This window comes from Hyperolius riggenbachi, chromosome 1 (genome assembly GCF_040937935.1).
Source record: "Hyperolius riggenbachi isolate aHypRig1 chromosome 1, aHypRig1.pri, whole genome shotgun sequence".
NCBI classification, from domain to species: domain Eukaryota; kingdom Metazoa; phylum Chordata; class Amphibia; order Anura; family Hyperoliidae; genus Hyperolius; species Hyperolius riggenbachi.
The window spans coordinates 431,999,413-432,023,855 of record NC_090646.1 but is presented as its reverse complement, the minus strand read 5'-3'; the positions used below and the strand labels follow the sequence as shown (position 1 = coordinate 432,023,855).

The window sequence follows — 24,443 nt, the reverse complement described above, 5'->3', positions numbered from 1 at the left end:
GCCTGTTTCACATCTAACAATGCGTGCAGGAGCCGTCCTCCTGCACGCGTTTTACTAGCCTGCGGCTGTCGTGGGGAATCTGCGGTGCGACGCTGAGTAGCGGCAGTAGTATCAATTAACCCGACGGGGAAACGCCGATTCCTGACGATAAAATGCGCCGGGTGCATCGTACCGCAACGCATCGAAATGCAGCGTCTGGTGTGAAAGGTAAAATGAAAGTCTATGGACTTTCCTTTTACCTTGGCTAACGCAAAGTATAGACTTTGCGTTAAAACGGGCTCTGGTGTGAAAGAGCCCTTAGCAATACATGTGCTGCGTTGTGTGTTGCACATGGTCAGTAAGGCTTTTTTTTTTAATGTAACGCATGCGCCTTTTTCGTTCCATCAGTATGTGACGAAAACGGCGCACCAAGAGACACAACGCAGTGCAAAATAACTTCCAGTTTCATAACCTACATGCGCTGCGTTAGGGGCACGTTGTGCGACTTTAACATCGCATCAAACGCAACGTCCCACTGAAAGAGGCCTTAATCCATGATTGAACTTTATCCCAATCAGTGGCTGTTACTCCCTTTCCCATGAGAATTCTTTACCTTTTCTCAAATAGATAATCAAGGGGACGTTATTGTGTAATTTAATGTTATTAAAACATCTTTCCATTTTAGTTTATAGCTTGTTCAATTATTACAGAACCAAGACACTCAAATAGCATTTTTTTCCAAGGAAAAAAAAAATCAAGAGTTTTCAGTGCTGTGTGTAAGATACAGGCTGCCGAGTAAATGCCACAGGAACTCCCTGCATGTGTAATTAGCTGAACACAGCAGACTGTATTGCAACTCTGGAGAATCATCACCTGCTGTGCTATGAAAACTGACACACCCAATGCTCGCTTTAGAGCTGGTCCACACTAGACACAGTTGCAGGACGGACACTGCAGTCCGGATCAGGGGAAGTACCCACCATACTGCAAACTGATGAAAGTGCATCAGTTTTGCATCAGTTTCCGTTCAGGTTTTTCCCTGACAGAAAACGTCTCCATCATTAGGAAGGAGTGGGAGGATTTTTTTGGGCCAATCATAAAGCTCAGGCTATCCGTTTTAACATTCGTTTTTTGCCTGTGGAGCTGGAGATGCGTTTTCTCATTGCTTTCACTACCCCCTGCGTGTATCCATGGTCCTGATCCGTTGCGTGAAAATGCAGCAGATCCGGACCTTCCGTTCAGGTTTTGAAAACGGATCCCCGCAAACGCAGACGGATCCGTTTTTTACTTGGGTGAGGCTGGCTGCTATTTTCAATATTATTATCCAGGACTCCGTTTTTCATCAGGTTTGAAAAACGCAGCCACGGATATGTTTCCGGACCTAGTGTGGACCAGCTTACTGGAAGGAAGGCTTAGCTGTGATTGTGCCTGTCTCTGCAGATGCCACCAAGGTAACACATATTGAAATAGTGAATGAAAAATCCCCTGTGATGTACAGATCTGGACGATCAACAAAACTATCACTAATCTAAAAACTCATACAATAAAAGCATCAGTAACCAGAAGTCATTACCATACACCATATCACTTCTTTCCTCCTCATGATGAGATTTTGCTGATTTTGTTAATTTTGAGTGTGTGCATCTGCGTTGAGTTATGCAAACAGCGTAACGAGGGTTATATATGCAACAGGTACACTGCTTGTATAACATGCATGTGTTACACAAGTTGTGCTAGTTGCATACCATGCTACATATACTGGTTAAAGATGAGTAAAATTAACCTGCATTCTATGTGCATGTAAGTTTTATCATAATGCGCATGTAAGTTTTATCAATGTTTTGAGATATAACACTCTGATTCCTGAAGATGGGCATTATGCCTCGATCTCTGCAGTTATTTGGTGAACACTTACACATTTTGTTAAGTTGGTTAATGATCTGAAGCAGTCCACAGGTAAGTTTTACGATGGTTCTGTCCTTCTAACATGCCCAAACTCAAAAAATAGCGAATTGATTTACATAATGCCTTCAGGAAAGACTGTGGAGTGCTCTATACTGTAACAACAGTTCCCAGTATGGTAGCATTCCAAAGGAAATTCAGAAAAGACAGTAAAGGTGAGCAAGAATAAGAATGCAAGGAGGTATCACAGTCCATTGTGTTTATAACATATTGCTATTTTTCATTAGTTATTACAGATCCTAGGTCTAGGCCACACGTTTCTTCACATTTTTCCTCTACTGACACCATTTCATGTACTCACCATCAAATAAAAAGGTCACCCAAATAAAATAATATACTACTATTTCTGCAATTTATGATCTCCTAAATATGTCCCCCAAAATGATGACCTTTTCCAATAAGTGATTGTAGGGCTAATGTCAGTGAAGGCGATGTCACAGTGTCTCACTAATACACATTCTTCAGCTGGAAACACGGACTTCCAGTCTGTCAGATGCGTTATTTCATTAGACAAGTATCTGAGCTATGCAGCACTACAGAGAACATTCATACCAAACCAAATTAAATATGTGTTAAACTTGCATGTGCAAACACCAGCAAGGTTACCTCAGGGTATACAAATATTGTGTAAGAGAAGATCATTTCTAGAGCTTCACTCACACAGAGATTAATTCAAAGAGCCCAAGAACTTGATAACTGTAACTGATTTGGGGGATTTTAGGATTTATTTTATGTGACATGAACATTGTTGAGCTCAATTCACACTTCATCTGAGTATAATTTAGCTAACAGAATATAAAACCTGCCTTCTGATAAACTCTTACAATCTGGAAGTTGTATCTAGCACCTCGGAACTGATTCGTGTATACAGCAGCCAGACTTCCTGCTTCATTAGGGATTCAGTTTGTTGCTCTGGGCAACAGACTTTCTTTTGTTCAACCAGTCCAAAGATTAGCTTCACCTAGCGGGAAATGCGGGGCTCGTTTCTTTGAAAACTGTTAAACAGTTCACAAATATTTTGGCAATGCTTATTTTAAAATGCATGAACATATATTTATTCTTTTATATCTAGTGCACATTAATATAAAAATCCTGCATGAAATATTACACAGAGTCTGAGAGTAAGATTAGTGCTATTACCTTTCTCTGTACATTTTAAGGACAGTAAACAGTCTGTGCTACTTCTGCTTTAGCACCCGAGGAGTAACTGACAGGCTCCAAATATGGCCTTGTTCTAGAACGAGTAATCCACCTATGGCACAGCTCCTAATCTTATCCAGTTTAACTTGCATTAACATGACCATAGTGACAGCTTGGCCATTTTAGTCACAGCATTGTTATTTGGAAGTCAATCCATTAAAACAACATCTCTCCCACCACTTTTACACAGGATGCATCCATTTGATCTTTGACAACAGCAAAGCATCTGTGTGCAAGTTCTTGTTGTCTGGCATCCTCGTTTAACATTAATTCTCCATAGAGATACACACCCATGGCCTGTGGAGAAGAAGAGAACAAATAAACATTTTTATAACAAGAATATCCTGTGCTCAAAGCAACTCCCATTCATTTCACACCCCATAATATCTCCATCCTTTACTGCTGTCTATTAGTGGTAACAATATAGCTCATTTATCAAAGCTTTCAACATTTCTCTTCAATCTTCACTTTTCCACAGTGCACCACCTACTAAACTGATGACAGCATCATGTATTATTGCTTCTGGGTGTTTTAATATGATGACAGATACCTTTTAATATTTATATGTTGCAGATGAAACTTTGTACAGTAAACTGCACTTTACATTAGCAAACCATGTAAGCCTGTGACCAACAAAATACATTGTCAGTGGTGTAGCTAAGGAGCTATGGGCCCCGGTACGAGTTTTACATGGGCCCCCTAAGCACTCTATGCATATTAATTTATACGGCACACCAAAACCTGCCAAGGACATCACAGTGTCAGGGGTGCAAGAAGGGGATCAGGAACAGCTTGTTAATAGATTATCATTCAAAACATTTATAGAAATGATCATCACAAGCACAGGACCAATAAAGAGCTGATACTGCAGTTGAGGGAAGGCCCTTTGGAGCCCCTCTGGCCTAAGGGACCTGGTGCGGTCGAGACCTCTGCAACCCCTATTGCTACACCACTGGACATTGTTAAATTATTAGTTCATGATGAACCAGAACTCATTGGAGTGTGTAAGGGGCTGCAAAGGACCAAAAAGCCCTCTTACTAAAATGTTAAGCAAAACACAATTTTGCCTTCTTAAAACAGAAGGAATTGCAGTCCAGCAGTCGTGGAGGTGTGGCTAGCTTACAGGGGCAACAATGGATAATTTGCATATTCAGCAGTGATGCATGGTGGGAGACATCATATGCTCACTCCAACCTGAATTATCGCAAATTCCTTTTGTTTTAAGAAGGCAAACTTTTGTTAGTTTATAAAGTAATTTCTATATCTACGTGCACACAAACATGCTGACTTGCTAGGACTAGCCAACCAGAGTTGGCACAAGCAATGATGGACAATCCATGTGAACCAGGCAGTGAAACAAAGTCAATGGAAGTATTTTTGAAGTGATCTGAACCAGAAAATAACAGAACAAATCAGGGTACTATATATGTGGCTACTAATTTAAACTGTTTTCAGTGACTTTGCAGCTCTTGCCCCATTGTAATTTCACCAAACATCAGTTATGGGGCAGCAATGACAGGACATACAGAAATAGGACAGGGGCAGGTCTGCTGTCCCTCAGGAGAGGAGAGGACATTTTCAATCATAATGCCCTGAATCATAAATTCTCCACCCTCTGCTACAGGTCCAAACTATTTGCATTAACAAACGAAAGAGACGACACAAAATTGGCTGCAAAAACTGTTGCTGTGTTTTATGGAGCAAAGCACTGCATCATGCATGCAGTGCTTTGCTCCATTTGCTCCATAATACACAGCAACAGTTTTTGCAGCCAATTGTGTGCCATCTCTTTCGTTTGTTAATGGTGAACCAGCGACCGCTTGGACAATGCGGTCGAGACTGAGCACCGGCAAAGTGTACAGGTCATACATACCTGTATACTACTTCCAAGGCGTCCCTTCTACTAACTCAAAACTATTTGCAGTTTGGTTGGCTGAAACTGAATAAAACATGGACATATCCAGTGCAATGTTCTCCGCAGAATTTTTTTCCAGCCGGGTGGCATGGAAAAGTAGGCGGGTGGGGCGAGATGAGAGAATGCAGGGCTGGTGCTTCTCTGCATCATTCTGCTTAAAGCAGAGCAGGGGGTGAGCTGATGACAGCCAGGTGCTCACAAAATCTAGCTTGCAGAACATTTAGGGACAAGTGTGACCCATGCGTGAGAATTTTCAGCTTCCTCCAGCATTTACAGCAGATTCCAGAAAATGACCACACACAGATATGCTTAACCAGATAGCCAACACCACAGAATAACGACCAATCCACCTCATGGGCCTCAATTCACTAAGCAGTTCAGACTAGTCTACAGATGGTTTTGAGTCTACTGATGGTTTGGTCAGTTGCATCAAAGGGGAATTCACTATTACCAAATCTTTTAGAACTGTTATTATACCTGGTCTAAACCATTTGGTAATTAGGTGGGTAAAGCAGGGGAAATTATCAAAAGATGCAATTCACAAACGAGTAGCTATGACTGACATCCTTCTCCTTTGATGAGCTCTCCTCTGCATACAATTAAACTCCTGCATAATTAATTCAAAAGGTTCCATCCTCACATCTAAAATAACTCACAGAATTACTTTACCGACAGAAATCAGCTGGTCTAATCTCTGTCAGAAAAAGTGGGCGTAGTCACTCCTTGTTTGCCTGAATTGTGTAATTACTGAATGTTAGACCAAGTCTAAAAACAGGTCTAAAACATTACACCAAACCATTAGTAGACTAAAAACCATCTGTAGACTAGTCTAAAATGCTTAGTGAATGGAGGCCATGGAAACAATTACAGCAAAGTGAAGAGAGCACAGCAGCATGATGGTGCACAGCATTCCCATCTGCACCATAGCTGTGCAGTGCAAGAAGCACATGAGTGGTTGTTCATAGCTTCTCTGAGTGTGCTGACAGCAGTTCTGTAGATGATTCATGTAATATGTGCAGAAACCACAATCTTCGGCTAAGTGTCAAACCCTGGTTTATGCTGGCAGGCAAAGTGAGAGTCTCAGTTACACTGTCCCTCCTGCCGGAGCTGCCTGACATAATTATCATTTTCCCATATGGGCAGAATGTTCAAAAACAAGGGGGATTTCTCACTCAGTGACTGATCAATAACCTGAATGTACGTCATTCTCTAGCAGAGCAGACAGAGACATGTACAGCTGGTAAATGTCAGCAGTGTTTCAGCTAGAGGTCAGTGACATAATGCCAACTGATGAAATGTATATACAGGACATGCCCAACCTGGAAGACAGGCCACACCTATGGTCTTCACACTAGCGTAAAAACGTTCCGTTCCCGGATCGGATGCAAATGGATCCAATGTTAACTCATAGATCCGTTCACATCCATCCATTCAAACGGATCCGTTCCGCGTGATCCACTGAATTGAACGCAAGTTTCTTGCAGCACCAAATTTTCCGGACCACTGAGCCCAGCGGAATGGAAACGGAAGCTTTAGCGCTGCATTGGGGCAATGAGAAAATGGAACGTTTCTTCACACTAGTAAAGAAATGGACCATTTTAAATAGAAAGATACACTTTGGGGGTGGGGACCTGGGGGGAATGTGGGGATACAGAATGGAAGCAGTGGAATGGAAACCGAGTGGCAATGGAGTGAAAACGGATCCGATTGACTGGTGACCAGATCCATTTTCATGGATCCGTTTGCCACTCCAATGCAAGTGTGAGCCGGGCCTGATTTACTGTTGCTGCAACATAGTGAAAGCAAGAAGTTTAGAATTAGGATGATATAATTTATTGGCTAACTTAATAGAATAAGAGTGAGCTTTCAGCTGTGCAGCATTCATCAGACTTCAATCTGATTCAATCCAACTTCAATCTGGAAAAAGGCATGCATAAGTGGCTTTGTTCTACTGGGCGTGCACAAACCTTACTCATGCATGGCCAATATGGATGCCCTCCTCCATGGCTGCTCTTGACCAGAAGAATGAAGAGGAAGCCCATGCTGGATTGGTGGGCTTTATGAGGATGTGAGAAGTCTCTGGACCATACACAGACTTCAAACTACTGAAGTAAGAAGTTTGAGTTAGGCATCTTTTCCACGGACTGTTGATAGGCAGTAAAATGCCTCTCAAACTCTCACAACTGCTCGCTGCTGTCTAGCAACTGCTTGCTGCTGCCTGATAACTGCTCACTGCTGCCTGGTAACTGCTTGCTGAGCACACAGTTCAACTGTCCGTAGAAAGGAGGCCTTAGAGAGTCAAATGAAGTTTAACACCTAGGCAATGAACAGTGGTTATTAATGTGTTTTCAATACTGATTGTTATATCAGGCAGGGGAGTTATTTCAGTTTTGTCCATATTGAGTCTAAAAGAGAGGACATGAAGGAAGAGAAAGAGTCAAGTCTGTCAGATCGTGAGCTGTTCATGTCATTAGCTCAGGAGCAGAGGGATTAATCTGGCTGTTACCGGTGTATAGGTGATGCTGGGTTATTTAAGCCTAAGCTCAGTCTTTAACCTATTAATGGCAATCTGACTTATTAAAACGTCCTGTTTTACCCTGTTAACGGCAACAGGACATTTTAATAAGTCGCTCGCTCCCGCCGCAGTTTACCGTCGGATCACTGCATTCCGTGATTGGGGAAGAGGACCGAGCGGTCCTCTACCCAATTGCAATGCCTGGAATGAATGGACGTGACTGCGAATAGCGGCCGCGTCCATTCATAAAACAGGAGGCCGTCACAGTGTAACCAAATGTAAAAAAAAGTGAACCCTTCCTATTAAATGGGAATGTGTTCACTAGCACCATCTTGTGGCCAAAAAGTCAAATTACACATACAGGCACATACATACACTTATACACAATATTAATACAATTAATAACTTATACTTCCAAAGCTCACCCCCCCCCCCCCCCCCGCCCAAAAAAAAAACACTTGTAAAAAAAATAAGTTAAAAAAAATACATAAATAGTAATTTAGGGACTCAGCTTTTATATTTTATTAGGGAATATTACTATAACTTTACTACATAGGGGCTTGTAATTATGGACCGGACAAAACAGAAAAATAGCACCTATATTTCCACATAATATATTGTCGTCATACATTGTGATAGGGACATAATTTAAACGGTTTAATAATCGGGACAACTGGGCAAACAAAATGTGTCGTTTTAGGCGAAGGTTTCATTTTAAAACTATAATGGCCGAAAACTGAGAAATAATGAATTTTTCCATTATTTTCTTATTTTTCCCGTTAAACGCATTTAGAATAAAAAAAATTCTTAGCAAAATGTACTACCCACAGAAAGCCCAATTGGGGGCGAAAAAAACGAGGTATAGATCTTTTTTTGTGAAAAGTAGTAATAAAGTTATTAGGGAATAAAAGGGAGGATCACTGACAGGTGAAATTTGCTCTGGTCCATTAGGGTAAAAACTACTGACTTCCGGTTCCGGCGCCTGGATGGAAGGAGGCTGAGAGCGGAGCTCCGCTAACCGCGACCCCTTCCAACGATCCACAAGCCAGCTAAAGCGCCCCCAGCACTCCTGTGGCGATCGCAGAGGATACCGGACCCGGCACACACATCAACCCCGCTCCATGGACCGCTATTTAACGCGGTCTACCTACAAACAGAAGCCGGGCACAGAGGAGGAAGCCGCTCCCAAGATGGCCGCCGACCCCTCTCACTCACCTCCTACGCAGCACGAATCTCCCGTGCGAGTGACACAGCACCCCGCATCTTGGGACTCTGGAGATGACACACAAACAGACGCACCAGGTGAGAGGGAGAATGGAGGCATAGACTATCAGAGGCTAGCGGCAGCGGTAGTCGAAAAACTGGCCCCAGAGTTGCAGTCCTCAATACAGGCCGCCATAGACCAGTCCTTAAAAGCTGTACATGGCACATTACAAGCGCATGGCCAGTGACTAGTTCATGCTGAGTTTCGCATACAAACAATAGAAGATGAACGGGCTAGGGAGGTGAAGGAGAACAAAAAACTACAAGATGAACACAAACAAATGCAAGATAAACTGCAGGACTTAGAAAATCGCTCACGCCGCAATAATCTCAGGGTGGTGGGACTCCCAGAATCCATGACAGCACAAGCCCTCCGTGACTTTTGCGCATCTACCCTGCCCAAGATGCTGGGATTCAAACGGGGATGCAAGGTGGAACGCGCGCATAGAGTGGGTCCCCCCCGAGCCGCAACTGACAAGCGTCCTCCCCGCCTAGTACTAGCTAGATACTTGGACTTCGCAGAAAAAAATGAACTATTACGGGCCTACAGAGATCTAGACCATCCCCTGGAGCACCAAGGAACCCAGATCCGCATTTTTAATGATTACTCAGTGGAAGTTTCCAAAAAGCGCCAAGCGTTCAACCCAGCATGTGCTCTCTGCATCCAGAAAAAGTGGAAATTCGCACTCCAGTACCCAGCGGTGCTGAGGGTCACTGACGACTCTGAAAACACCCATGTTTTTTATACGGTTAAGGAGGCTTTAGCTTTCCTCCGCAAGGACAATTCTGATCCAACCTGATCAGACTAAAGTTCATCTCTTGCAAGTCGAAATGTGGCAGGGGGCGCTGCCTTGAATGTTACACCACTCTCAACACAGAGCTAGTTTCTCAGGTTTACTACTGTTAATTGTTATGAATGGCTATTCACTTTTTCAGCTAAGGATCAATGACTGGAAGGTGGTCCGGTTCTGGAGACGTAGAGAAGAGGAAAACTTCCAGGGAAGAAGTGGAGTCCAGTAACTATGTTTTTGTTCTTGTTTTATTCTGTTTTTGTTTGGTATCTCCTTCTGCTGCAATAGTCTTAAACTCAGCAATTTTTAAACAGGGCGGTGAAGCCCCATTCTCAAATCCGTATGCAGTATGGGGAATAAGTTTGGGGGGGAGGGCTTGGGGAGGGATCTGTCATCTCTGGGAATTTAAATTAAATAAGAGGTATAAGTTAAGTATAATACTGTGTAACTTGGTCCAGGGCCATCCAGATAAATGACTCTACGAATTACTTCGTGGAATGTCAAGGGACTGAGATCCCCTGGGAAACGATCAATATTGTTACGCCACTTGAAAAAAATTAAAACGGATATAGCTTTCATACAGGAAAGCCACCTATCATCCGAGCAGTTTAAATTCATGCTCAAATCATGGGTGGGACAAGTTTTTGGGTTAGCATCTGAGGGTCGTAAATCAGGGGTCTTGATACTACTCAACAGATCAATTCAGGGTGAAGTTATTGATCACAAGGCAGATAAAGAAGGGAGGTGGCTATGGATCAAGTTACGCTTAGCGGGAGAAGAGCTGGTTCTCTTTAATGTTTATGCACCAAATGAAATAGATAGACCCTTTTTCATTGAACTGTTGTCTGAGATTCTTTTGCTGGGTAACGCTAGGATCATTCAGGGAGGTGACTTTAACGCTATTAATAATTTATTTGAAGATAGGTCAAAAAGAACGCCAGCTAGCAACCTGACGATAACCAAATCACATTTATTCAACGACTACATATCATCCACATCACTGTGTGACAGCTGGAGAACATTACATCCAGATGGAGAGGAATTCACATTCCACTCGTCGCCCCATAATACTTGGTCCCGCTTAGACTATCTGCTGGTATCACCTGCAATTATGTCCCAAATACAAACTTCAGAGATACTAGATCTTGTAATATCAGATCACGCCCCTGTACAGCTGACCTTCTCCCCGTCAATTCCCAGAGGCTCTGATATCATCTGGCGATTCCCGTCGTACCTTTATGATGACGAGGGCTTCTCACAATTACTACTACAATGGTGGTGGGAGTACAAAGAGGATAACATTGCCCATGCCAAAGACATCTTCCTATTTTGGGAAGCAGCTAAACCAACACTAAGGGGGAGAATAATCGGGTACATAGCCGGCAGGAAAAAAAAATCTCATGAGGACTATATGTCTGCGATGGAGGAGTTACGTAGCACACACAAGACATTCCTAATTAATCCCTCCCCTGAAACACGTCTAAAATGGTTATCAGCAAAAAAAGCTGCCGAGACAAACTTTAAATTAAGAGAAAGATATATCAAATCTTACAGGGACCTATATTACTTTAAACATGGAAATAAGATGGGGACACTCTTATCAAGAATGTCTAAGCCCCAACATATGACAACGGTAATCACCAGTATACGAGCAGCCAGTGGCCAACTTCACAATGATCCCAAATCCATCAGCTCAGTGTTTTGTGAATTTTATAAAAATTTATATAAACAACCATTAAATCCTAAAGAGATAGACACTTCATGGCTTGATCGGGTATCGCTACCAACTCTGTCTGAAACTGACCTACATGAACTTAATTCCCCAATTACACCTGTAGAGATTAGTGGCACAATTAAACAGCTTGCAAATAGAAAAGCCCCAGGCCCAGACGGGCTTAGCTCGGAATTTTACAAATTATTGAAACAAGAAATAGTCCCCTATTTGACCACCTTTTATAATAAGATACTACAGGAGGGCTGTTATCCGCCGTCGGCAAGCATAGCCTACATAAAATTGATCCCTAAACCTGGAAAGGACCCTCAAAATCCATCTTCCTATCGACCCATATCACTGATTAATCAGGATTTAAAAATACTCTCCAAAATAATGGCAGACCGCTTAGCGGAATTACTCCCAAAATTGGTAGGTCCTAACCAGGTGGGCTTTGTCCGCCGCCGATCAGCAATAGCAAATATACGCAAGGTCCTCCTGGTCCAGGATCATGTCCGGGCATTTCCCAAGACATGCAGAAACTACGCACTCTTAATGATTGACGCCGAAAAGGCCTTTGATAATGTAAACTGGGGGTGGCTGGACGTGGTCCTGGACAAAATGAATGTTCAGGGTGACATTAGAAGCTTAATTAAAGCAATGCATATAAATCCGTGTGCCCGTATATATACACCAGGCTTCTTGTCAGATACCATAAAGTTAGAAAAAGGGACAAGGCAAGGCTGCCCACTATCCCCTCTACTCTTTAATCTTGCCTTGGAACCCCTAACCAGGCTACTCGAGCAGGAAATTCCAGGTATGGAAATAGGGGACTCGGTGATATCACAGGCCATGTTTGCTGACGACATTCTGCTGTTTCTTAGAGACCCTGAATCTCAGCTAGAAAAAACTTTAATGCTAATAGGCAAGGTAGGCGCCTCTAGTGGATTTAAGGTAAATATCTCCAAATGCGAACTCATGTATCTATCCCCATTAGCCCCCAAAACAACTCTGAGACACCACCCAGTGAAAGTCTGCCCCATGATTACCTATCTAGGTATAAAAATCCATAAAGACCCCAATCTCTTATATTCACTAAATTACACTCCCTTAATAGCTGATCTGAAGCGACAATTGATAAGCTGGGAAAATCTACCAATAAATTTAATGGGGAGGGCGGCATTAATAAAATCGGTATCTTTCGGGAGACTGCTATACCCCTTACAGACCATTCCCCTTCTCATGAAACATTCCGATATACAAGAACTAAATAGAGGTTTTAATAAATTTCTATGGAGGAGCAAAAAAACTAGGATTGCACTATCTAAATTATCTCTACCGAAAGAATGGGGGGGCCTAGCAGTCCCAGATATTCGCCGCTATAATCTAGCCTGCCTTACCCGCCACGTGAGAGACTGGCTACATAAGTCAAGCATATATTCCAACTATTCACTGGAAGCATCTTTTGCCGAGCCCTGGTCACTGATAGGACTACTACATACACCCCAGAAATTCATGCCTCCAAAACTTAAAAATAGCAGGGTGATTAAAGATACTGTCATGGCATGGAGGGCTCTGAGGAAACTATTTTCAACCCCTCAAACCATCTCTAAATACATGCCCCTATGGGGACACCCGGGCTTCCCAGCAAGTTTAGCTCATGGGGGATTTCTGGCATGGCAGGAGAGGGGGGTGGAATGTTTGGGACACCTCTGCGACCTGCGAGGGGGGAGGCTCATGTCTTTTCAGGAAATCAGAAATAAGTATGGTATACCAAAGAACCATTTTCTATTTTATGGCCAATTAAGATCCTACATCTCGAGTAAAGTTAGTAATATCTCAAATGTAGCATCCCTAGACTCATTCGATAAATTCCTATCCCCTCATATATCTCAATTATCATTATCTGAGGTCCATGTCAGACTGCGAGAGCTTAATATAGCATCAAAAGCATTGCAAAATCTTTCCAAGTGGAATAAAGACATTGCATCAGAAAAATTGGAGGAAAAAATTCTAGAGGGATATAAGGTTTACCACAAAATGATCCTGGGAGAGGGTTGGAGGGAATCCCAACTTAAACTAATTCATAGGGCAAAATACGCCTTTAATATTAAGTACCGATCTCCTCCCTCGTATTACTCTCCGAGGTGTCCCAAGTGCCTTCTACAAAATGCCGATCTTTTCCACTGTTTGTGGTTATGCCCAGCAATTGGAAAATTCTGGCACGAGGTACATACTTACATTATGACTTTATGTAAACTGAAGCTAGAACTGACGCCATTATTGTTTCTGTTCAACTATGTTGATGCCAATTCTGGAGACCCTGGACTAACTACACATGCCATTTCTGTTCCAAGCAAATTAGCCCATCTAATAATCATAGCCTCGCGCAAGGTGATCTTTAACAAGTGGATCTACCCCAGCACACCTACGGTGTGGGACGTAAAAGAAGAACTTAATCACCTTTTTCATCAAGACAAACTAGAGGCTATCTTCCATAAGGACAAAAGGACCAATAACTTCTTCAAAAAATGGAAACTCTACATCTTGGCATCACACTCTGATGACGAACTTCGCAAACTAATGGAACACTTTGTTTATACCAAATGGTACCTCACAGAGAAGCTGCAGGGTACTCTAGGTGCCCTTGAGGTTTCCCCAACAACACTACAATAAGACTATCCTCAGAGATGACAGAAGGGAGGGAGGGGAGGGGGGTGGAGAGGTAGAGGGGGGGCTGAGATGGGAGCCAGGCTATAAGGGAACAAAATACTTACCATGTTATGCCCTTTTCTGAACAGATAATTGTTTACTATGAATAATGCTACCTGCAATGCATATCTGATATTTGATCTATCTGTTCAAGATGTACAAAAGATTGTTCATTCTCTGTGCCCTGACTCTGATGGGATGAAAATAAAAAACGTTGTTGAAAAAAAAAAAAAACTACTTGGGGGTGAACTGGTTAAAGAGACTCTGAAGTGTAAAAAAAAAAGTCTTTTTATTTAACAAATATGTTTAATATCTTAGCCCTAACTAAACCGCCGCATTCCCGCCTCTGTAAACTATCTAAATCCCCCTAACTTGCCCTCCCTCTCCCCTGCAAAATCCACGACTTTCTTGGTCGTGGATTTTGCTGCTCTAAGCGCTTCCGTGTGAGGCAGAGCTATGAGCTGCAGCCCTGCCTCACACGCATCTGTCAGCAGCGGATCTCTGCCTCTCCCCCACCCCTCTCAGTAAAGAAAAACTGAGAAGGGCAGGGGAGAGGCGGCGATCCGGGCTGACAGACGTGCTGAGAGGCAGAGCTGCGGCTCATAGCTCTGCCTCTCACAGAAGCGCTGCCCGGATTGCCCCCCAGGGAGTTTGGGGGGATTTAGATAGTTTGCAGTGGCGGGAATGCGGCGGTTTAGTTAGGGCTAAGATATTAAACATATTTGTTAAATAAAAAGACTTTTTAGAGACTTCAGCGTCTCTTTAAACTACTTCTCAATAACCCTAGCAATAAATATGTCTCACAGTAGAATTTCTAACATGAACACCACTCTCACACTACCCTTCCTAAAGGCTACCAACTTATAGCACCAAAAACTATCACTTCTTAAAGCATCTATGCAAAAAGGGCACCAAGGAAATTCCCTGGATCATTTCTTAAATGCCAAGCATCATAATGCTGGTTAGAACTCACCAGACTCAAACTACCTGCAGAACATTTGAAGTAGGACTATGTACTGTTCATGCAGCTACTACAACATACTATTAAAACTTACTATGGGATTTATGTACCACTGGTGCCTCTCGTGTCGCTATAGGCATGCAGATAATGTATGTCTAATGCCGCTTTAGTCTCTTGCAGTGTGGTGGGTCATGTACCTTTGCTCCCGCCTGTGGTCGAGGTGTTGTACCGGTTAATATCCATCGAGGTGTAAACAGCTAATTTGGGCTTATTTGTAAGTAAGAATGGTCTTTACAAATGTAGCCCAGTCTCTTTCCTCACTTCATTTAATAACAGCAAAAACTGTTTCAGAGGATCTGACCAGACCCTTGTCCAGACCAGAGAAACAAGGTAAGCTATGGGCAAGGAGAACTCGAGAAGCGCTGTAAGTAGCTGCCAGAAACAGCAGCAGTGAAATGAACTGAAAGGTGAGATCGGGCTACATTTGTTCACCTATTTATTAACCACAGCCTAGCCCTGTTATACACTTGTCTATGGAATTGTCACACAGGCACATATTTATTACATAGCAGCAAGCAAAACTCATTTTCAACCAATAACAATGGAAACTTCAATATCTTCTATAAACACAACTAAAGCATGTAATAAACATAATAATTCTGATTATCCTGTTGCCATGTGTTAGTATATTAACATAGCCCAGCGTTGGCTAACCTATGGCACACGTGCCACTTCCGGCACGCAAGGCCATCTCTGTGGGCACGCATGCTGCCCCATCGCCACCGCTGAATATATACATCACATAAATATTTTGCCTGTCCGGAGACGGAAGGAGAAGCAGCAGCCTGAACAGACACAGACCCCTTAGCACCCTGTTGTGCTCTGTAGGCTGACTCATAAGCGCCTGAATGAAATATATACATTTTCCTTCAACACTGGGAAACAGGCGCTTTTGAGTCAGCCTGCAGAGGAAAGAGGAAAGCGGGTCCTTTAGGGCTGTGTGTGTGTAACTCGTGCTGTCCCGGGATACTGCAGATCCCTGAGATGTGTGTGATTCCTGTGCTGCGATTCCTGGTGTCTGAGACTTGGTGAGTCCAGGTTTTCCCCCATTGTCCTCCTATTTCTCTACCCTCTGTGTGGCTGTCTATCCTCTCTACCCCCCTGTGGCTGTCTCTGTCCCCCCTGGTGCCCCTGGTGTGGCTGTCCAATTCAATCCAATCCAAAAAAGCTTTATTGGCAGGACCAAATACATTTAGCATTGCCAAAGCAAAACAAAACAAAACATTAACATGGGGTGGGGGGGGGGGGGGATTGTGGGAATAAGGGAAGGATAAAGGGGGTTGGGGGTATATGCTGTCTCTCTCTCTCCCACCTTATGTGGCTGTCGCTCTCTCTTCCCCCTTATGTGGCAGTCTCTCTCTCTCCCCCCCCCCCCCATGTGGCTGTCTCTCTCTCTCCCCCTTATGTGGCTGTCTCTCTCTCTCCCACCTTATGTGGCTGTCTCTCTCTCTCTCCCCCCTTATGTGGCTGTCTCTCTCTCTCTCCCCTTATGTGGCTGTCTTCCTCCCCCTTATGTGCTTGTCTCTCTCTCTCCTCCCCCCTTATGTGGCTGTCTCTCTCTCCCCCCCCCCCCCTTATGTGGTTGTCTCTCTCTCTCCGCCCTTATGTGGCTGTCTCTCTTTCTCTCTCTTCCCCTTCTGTGGCTGTCTCTCTCTCTCTCTCCCCCCCCCCTTATGTGGCTGTCTCTCTCTCCCGCCCCCCCTTATGTGGCTGTCTCTCTCTCTCCCCCCCCCTTATGTGTCTGTCACCCCCCCCCCCCTTATGTGGCTGTTTCTTTCTCTCTCCCCCTTATATGGCTGTCTCTCTCCCCCCCCCTCTTATGTGGCGGTCTCTCTCCCCCCCCCCCCCTTATGTGGCTGTCTCTCTCTCTCTCTTTCCCCCCTTATGTGGCTGTCTCTCTCTCTCTCTCTCCCCCCTTATGTGGCTGTTTCTCTCTCTCTCTCCCCAGCCCCCTGATGTGGCTGTCTTTCCCTCTCTCCCCTTATGTGGCTGTCTCTCTGTCTATGTCCCCCCTGGTGTGGCTGTCTCTCGCTATCCTCCCTGTCTCTCTTTACTGCAGATCTCTGAGATGTGTGTGATTCCTGTGCTGCGATTCCTGGTGTCTGAGACTTGCTGAGTCCAGGTTTTTTTTCCCCATTGTCCTCCTATTTCTCTACCCTCCGTGTGGCTGTCTATCCTCCTTCCAGCCCCCCCTGTGGCCGTCTCTGTCCCCCCTGGTGTGGCTGTCTCTCTCCGTCTCTCTCTCTCTCTCCCCCCTTATGTGGCTGTCTCTCTCTCTCCCCCCTTATGTGGCTGTCTCTCTCCTCCCTTATGTTGCTGTCTCTCTCGCTCTCTCCCCCCCTTTATGTGGCTGTCTCTCTCTCTCTCCCCCCTCATGTGGCTGTCTCTCTCTCTCTCCCCCCTCATGTGGCTGTCTCTCTCTCTCTCTCTCCCCTTATGTGGCTGTCTCTTTCTCTCCCCCCCTTATGTGGCTGTCTCTCTCTCCCACCCTTATGTGGTGCTCTCTCTCTCTCTCTCTTCCCCTTATGTGGCTGTCTCTCTCTCTCCCCCCTTATGTGGCTGTCTCTCTTTCTCTCTCCCCCCTTATGTGGCTGTCTCTCTCTCTCCCCCCCTTATGTGGCTCGCTCCCCCCCCCCCTTATGTGGCTGTCTCTCTCTCTCCTCCCCCCTTATGTGGCTGTCTCTCTCTCTCCTCCCCCTTATGTGGCTGTCTCTCTCCCCCCCCCCCCTTATGTGGCTGTCTCTCTCTCTCTCTCTTTCCCCCTTTATGTGGCTGTCTCTCTCTCTCTGTCTCCCCCCTTATGTGGCTGTTTCTCTCTCTTCCTCCCCCCTTATGTGGCTGTCTCTCTCTATCCAACTTAGTGTGGCTGTCTCTCTGTCTATGTCCCCCCTGGTGTGGCTGTCTCTAGCTATCCTCCCTGGTGTGGCTGTCTCTCTGTCTCCCCCCTCCTCCCCCCTGGTGTGGTTTTCTCTCTTTTTGTCCTCCCTGGTGTGGCTGTCTCTTATTTCCTGGTGAAAAGCTGCACTCATTGCGTTTATTTTCTGGTGAAAAGCTGCACTCATTACGTTTATTTTCTGGTGAAAAGCTGCACTCATTGTGTTTATTTTCTGGTGAAAAGCTGCACTCATTGCGTTTATTTTCTGGGGAAAAGCTGCACTCATTGCGTTTATTTTCTGGGGAAAAGCTGCACTTATTGCGTTTATTTTCTGGAGAAAAGCTGCACTCATTGCGTTTATTTTCTGGGGAAAAGCTGCACTCATTGCATTTATTTTCTGGTGAAAAGCTGCACTCGTTGTGTTTATTTTCTGGTGAAATGTTGCCCGCATTGCGTTTATTTTCTGGTGTCTGGGGTAACTGTTGCTGCATTTATTATTAAATGGTCATAGTTGGCTATATTTGCTGCTTTGGGGTTACGGCTAATAAATAGCATCACACAGTTTCTGCACACCCATGATGCGAATCCTCATTTCACCACTTCATGGAGGAAACACTGCTTTCTTATGCCTCGCTGTTACATCATTACGTTAGCTCTGCCCATACAATGTCATGGCCACGCCCATTTTTCGGCGCGGTGAACACCCCCCCCCCCTCATTGACACTCAGTGATAAATAAGTCAATGTTAGGTCGCAGTTTGGGCACACGGCCTCTGAAAGGTTCGCCATCATTGACATAGCCTGACCGCCTATATTCACTGTCTCCTAAAATGCGCCTGTTCTCCCTTTATGGATGTATGAACGCTTGACTAGCACTCACTGAAGCCTGGTCACACGGTCAGACATATGTATGAGTTAATACAAACTTGTAAGATAGCAAAATGGTTTCTACATACCTGGTCCTGTAATAGGAATTGCTCCACATCCTTGTAGGCTGCTGTATACTTGTGTTTTACAACCAGTTCACACCATCTGTGCCGAACCTATTTAAAATAAATAAAGAAATATGAAAGACTCGTAAAATATTGATGGAAATGATCCATCACAAGATTGTCTTGATGCGTTAACAAATAAACTATAAAGTACTATAAACACAATCTACACAATTATGTATAAAACATACATTTTGCCATCCATAATCAAGAAACACTTATCCTACATTTAAGAGTTACTGTAGAGGTACTACTGAAACCCTACAGATATACTTGTACACTTATAAGGATTGCAAAGTAGTTTGCTTAGTGCCTGGTGTTGCACAGACTTGTAATTGGTTGCCTGCATATCGATGAATTGTATTGGGATGACATTGCTGAAAGAGGGAGCATGTCTATCCACATGTTATCCACATGATCCACATAACTTAGGGAATTTGGGAGTTAAAAGGCCCACTATCGCAAAAGTTGTAAAATTTAAAATACACATGTATATATACATATATGCTGTATATTTATCTCAGAGTAAAATGCACACTAAATTATTTTTTTCCTGTGTCACTGTCACATACAATTGTCAATTATTTATTTTTAAAAGCACTCCATGGATGACAGTGGCACAGTCTAACTGCCAGAGTAGAGCGCAATGAGTAGGCTGGATGGCCGACATCTTTGTATATGTTACGGCCAGAACCCGAAGTCTGGCCACTTAGGGTTCAGGCTGGTCAAAACTAGAAGTAGCCGTGCCACTGCAGCCAATGCCCAAAATGAATCGAATCCTTATGGCTCTGGCTCCTCCCACTGCCTCCTCCTATTGAGTTCTGTCAGCTGGGGACACGCGTGCACCCATAGTCATGTCGTTCGTCGCTGCAAGGAAGCAGGGATTCGTGATGATTGTACCTGCAGAGCTGTTGCTGGCACAAGCAATGTCTGCAGCATTTCCACTCTTCTTCCCCGCCGCGACGAATGACTCTGGGTGCGCCCGGCTGACAGAACTCAATGGGGGGGGGGGGGGGGGGGGGTTAGGGAGAGTAGTCAGAGCAAGAGATGATGAAATGGAGCCGCCAGGATTCTATTCATTTTGCACATTGGCCGCAGTGAGACGGCCACTTCTAGTTTTGACTGGCCAGAACCCGAAGTGGCAAGACTTCGAGTTTTAGCCGTAACATTTATATATATACGTCCTTTGCAGGAAATGCTTTTGTCAAAAATAATGGAAACACTGAGGACTTGCCTAAAACCTGTCAGAGCTGTTAGTTTGCTAGATTCACACAGTGAAAAGTGTTAGTTTTTTGTCCCAGTCATTAAAGCTAATGGGAATCCATGCTTCAGTAAAAAAAAAAAAGTCAGATACTCACCTAAGGAGAGGGAAGGCTCGGTCCTAATGAGCCTTCCCTCTCCTCTCCCGGTGCCCTTAGTGCTGCACTGGCTCCCCGTTCCAATCCCCCGCCACGGGAACTTCGGAAGTCTTCGGGAGCCGAGTCCTCCCGAAGACAGGTGGCTCCATACTGCGCACGCGTGAGTACGTCATAGAGGGCGCATTCGCAGTGTAGAGCGGCCCATCTTCGGGAGTACTCGGGCTCCCAAAGCATTTCCGAAACCTCCTTTCAGCGGGGGACAGCGGTGTTTGACCGAAACAGTTGAATCCCGCTACGGGGGAGCAAGCGCAACAGCGAGGACTGGGAGAGGAGAGGGGATGCTCTATGGGACCCAGAGCCTCCCTCTCCTTAGGTGAGTATCTGACTTTTTTATTACAGTATGGGTTCCCATTCACTTGAATGCATTAATTTAATGTAATAAAGCCCTTGGAATAGGTCAGATTTAAAGGACTACTGTCGCGAAAATCTTAAAATGTTAAAATACATGTAAACACATACAAATAAGAAGCATGTTTCTTTTAGTGCAAAATGAGACATACATTACTTTTCTCCTATGTTGCTGTCACACTAAGTAGTAGAAATCTGACATTACAGACAGGTTTTGGGCTAGTCCATCTCTCCATAGAGGATTCTCAGCATGGCCTTTATTCTTTATAAAGACATTCTTTAAAAAAGATTTATAAAAAGATGCTGGCCAGCCTTAGTGCTCCCTGCAAAAATCCTGATAATCCCCCATGAGGAGATGGGCTAGTCCAAAACCTGTCAGTTCTGTCAGATTTCTACTACTTACTGTAAGTGACAGCAACATAGGAGAAAAGTAATTTATGGCTCATCTTACTCTGGGAGAAACGTATCTCTTATTTTTATATGTTTACATATATTTTAAATTTTAAGATTTTCGTAAAAACTGTGGTCCTTGAATAAATGGTTGAAGTGGACCTGAACTCTTGCACAGGACAGACGAAAACATAGAGAAATGAACTGTATTTAGAGAGTTTAGCCTGTCTAATTCCCCCTCAACTGTGACTAAGCACAAGTTGGAATTTGATCCCTCGGCTGGGTCAGATGCCTGCCATGGCAGAGAGCTAATTGGTATGATCAATGACATGCAAATACTTCTGAAATTATGCACATATGTATGCAAGTATATGCAGCTTGAAAAAGGACCAATACATTTAAACCTGGGTTAAAATTGATTGGTCCATTTTCAAATTTGCATGAAAATTTGCATAAATGTGCTTCAACTCGGAAGAATTTGCATGTCTGTGATCATCCCTAGTTAACAATATATCTTCTTCCATGAAAGCAAAAACTAGACACACTGCAGATGTATTGTAGGATTTGTATCAGCTGTATAAAATAAATGTTTTTCTTTAAAGATTATTATGCTGTTGCCTATCTTTTAGAGCAGAGAGGTTCAGGTCCACTTTAAGTTTAGTGTTAGATGTACTGTATATTAAGGGAAAAATACTGAACAGATCTATCTGGCAAACTGAAACTCCTCAGACCTGACTAATTAAGCAGTTCTGCCATTGCTGGGCATTTCCTAAGTCACAGATATGGTTATGGAAGTAGGAAAAGGGCTGTGTCAGTGTGTTAGCCATTGTGCTATGCGTAAAGTAAATAGTGCAAGTCATTAATCTTGCATAAAGTACTGCAAAGACAGTTGTGAAGGATAAACAAGATTAAGTAAGCATCTAGTATAAACAGAACGTCAACATCCAAGATCTTTCTCTAACGAATGCTGGGTGCTTAGTGCTGTGCTAATCATCTATCATGTCTGAATATACGCGCATCCTTTCCTGTACCTGTATTTGATCAGACATGCATACTGGAGTTATGAAGACAGCTATCAGCAGCTCCATATTAACAAGGGTAAGCTATGTGGCTCATGTAGCTCAGCTGACGCCCTAATTAAAACGTATAATGAGTGATGAATGAACAGAGCTGGTTTGGTAGATTTTATGCCTTTTTACTCCTTTGCCGGATGATTTTCAACATAGAGAATGAAGATTAACAGCAGTATCACTTCTAATAGTGACTTTGCTACACAGTTATCATGTGGTCAGTCTAGCACCGTTCCAGGTTATTTCATTTGCTGGAAGACATTAAAAAGAGGTTGTTGTAAGTCTGCACACCATCAGGTGACTCTCCTGCAATGTCTGCAGCTCTGAAGTATTACATATACAGTAACACAGTTTTGCTCCTGCAGACCAAAATGATTGGCGTTATTAGGTTAGACTTTTTGATCAACACTGTCACAAGCTCAAATATAATGAAATCGATACACCAATGTTGTTAAGTGGTTAGTTCCCTTGCTTTGCAGTGCTGGTGTCCTGTGTTTAATTGCCCTGTCTGCATGTTGACCCCGTGTGTAAAGAGGAACTTTATATATCTTAAAGGATACCCGACCCGAGGCAAAGCTACCTAAGGTAAGCACAGAGGCATGTTCATGCTGGATTTACATATCTCTGTGCATTGCCTGGCCCTCTTTTTTTTCATGCCCAGGCAGGTGAATGGCCGCATATAATGAGCCCTTGCTTGCAGCTTTGTGACGTATGGATGAAAAGGGCAAACACACTGTGCATTTAAACATGTGCCAGTCACGCACAACTATATATATGTCTGAATACAATCAGACATGATGAGATATGGGAAGGGTGTGCGCAAGGCTAAAAGTTATATGCAAGTATGCAAGTAAATATGCTTGCTACTGCCCACCTTTTCAATAGAAACAGCAGATGCTACCAGTGCAAGCTCGAGGGCGTCTCACTATTGGTGCTCTTCATTTCCTCCCTTTTTTCACTACTTACAATCATGCACACTTGAAGCTCTTGGGGACCACATAAAATGCCAAGGCTGGCCGGATTCTGCCCACGGGCCTGGAGTTTGACACCCGTACGTAAGATGTTCCCATTGTCAGGTTACTGGCTTTGTGTGACCTTGGTTCTACTGACTGTTATTAACCACAAAACAGTATTTGTTATGGCTATCGGATGAACACAAAGAAAGAAATTCATATTTAACTTTATCTCAACGCCACAGTATTGGAGGGAACGGTCTAGTGTGCCATGGGGTCCTCCCAGTATCTAGTTCTCACTTTGTGATGAAGGCTTTCTACGTTACCACGGTGTACCACCCAGTTCCCATCAGATGGCTAACAAGTACTGAACAGTTTCACGACTATACAAGTTGGCAAAAAAAACATCTATACAACACAAACGGCAGAAAGAGCAAAATTATAAATAAACAGTGCAGAGTAACTGTAAAAACGTTGTTTTAAATTCGGCTGGTGGACATCATAATATATGACTGGTGGGCACATTATATTTCAAGGATATGTCATGTGTGTAATTTAGTTTTATTTTGTCTAATGAATTTTTGTAAATGTTTTGTGATATTTTTTAACAAAACAGGTTTTACTACAACTTGTACACATTATAAGATCCAACAACAAATTTGCACTTTGGTAGTCTGAACATCTAAAGTAAAGAACTCAAGTATTAAAGGACCACTATCATGAAAACTGTAATATTCTGCTACCCTATGAGTCATTTGTGCACTATCATCCCCACCATTTCCTACTTCTACTTTTTTGTAAAGAACTGTTCATACAGCAGGTAATTTTCATAATTTGCAGAAAGCAATACAGCAGCCCTTGTAAAGACAGAACATTCTGCAGCTCTGGGCAGCAAGGTGAGATGACAGTGTGCGTTAGTCAAACAATCCATATTTAGGCATGTAGAACATGGCAGATATGAGATCAAGTAAAGGAAAGTTTAATTAAGGTTACATTTAAATACCGTATATACGCGAATATAAGCCGACCTGCATATAAGCCGAGGTACCCACTTTTCCCTCAGAAACCAGGAAAAAATTATTGACTCGCATACAAGCTGATGGTGGGAAGTGCAGCAGCTCCTGAGTTGAAACAGACAGTATGCAGTAGCCAGCACCATACCTCTAGTAATCATACTGGAAGATATACACACTAAGTGACTTGTATATGTGAACCACAACATGCCTCACAATTCAGGTGCCCTTTAATGCCTGATTAAACCTTTTTTTTATTACAGTATCCTGGAATGTACAAAAAGAAACCAATGTACACAGTTGCGCCTGCACAGTA

General features: G+C 43.5%; 1 protein-coding gene across 5 annotated transcripts in view; it reads right to left on the bottom strand.

The window, feature by feature from the left end:
* Window positions 1–2,647: 2,647 nt before the first annotated feature.
* AOPEP (aminopeptidase O (putative)) overlaps window positions 2,648–24,443 on the bottom strand; it is a 539,579-nt gene continuing 517,783 nt past the window's right edge. For all 5 annotated transcript variants that reach the window (XM_068237287.1, XM_068237306.1, XM_068237324.1 and 2 more), the window contains 2 exons: window positions 18,900–18,986; window positions 2,648–3,438 (listed from right to left, as the gene is read on the bottom strand). In XM_068237287.1, coding sequence (XP_068093388.1) covers window positions 3,298–3,438; window positions 18,900–18,986 — 228 coding nt within the window. In that variant the 3' untranslated portion in view covers window positions 2,648–3,297. The remainder of the gene's footprint in view (window positions 3,439–18,899; window positions 18,987–24,443) is intronic.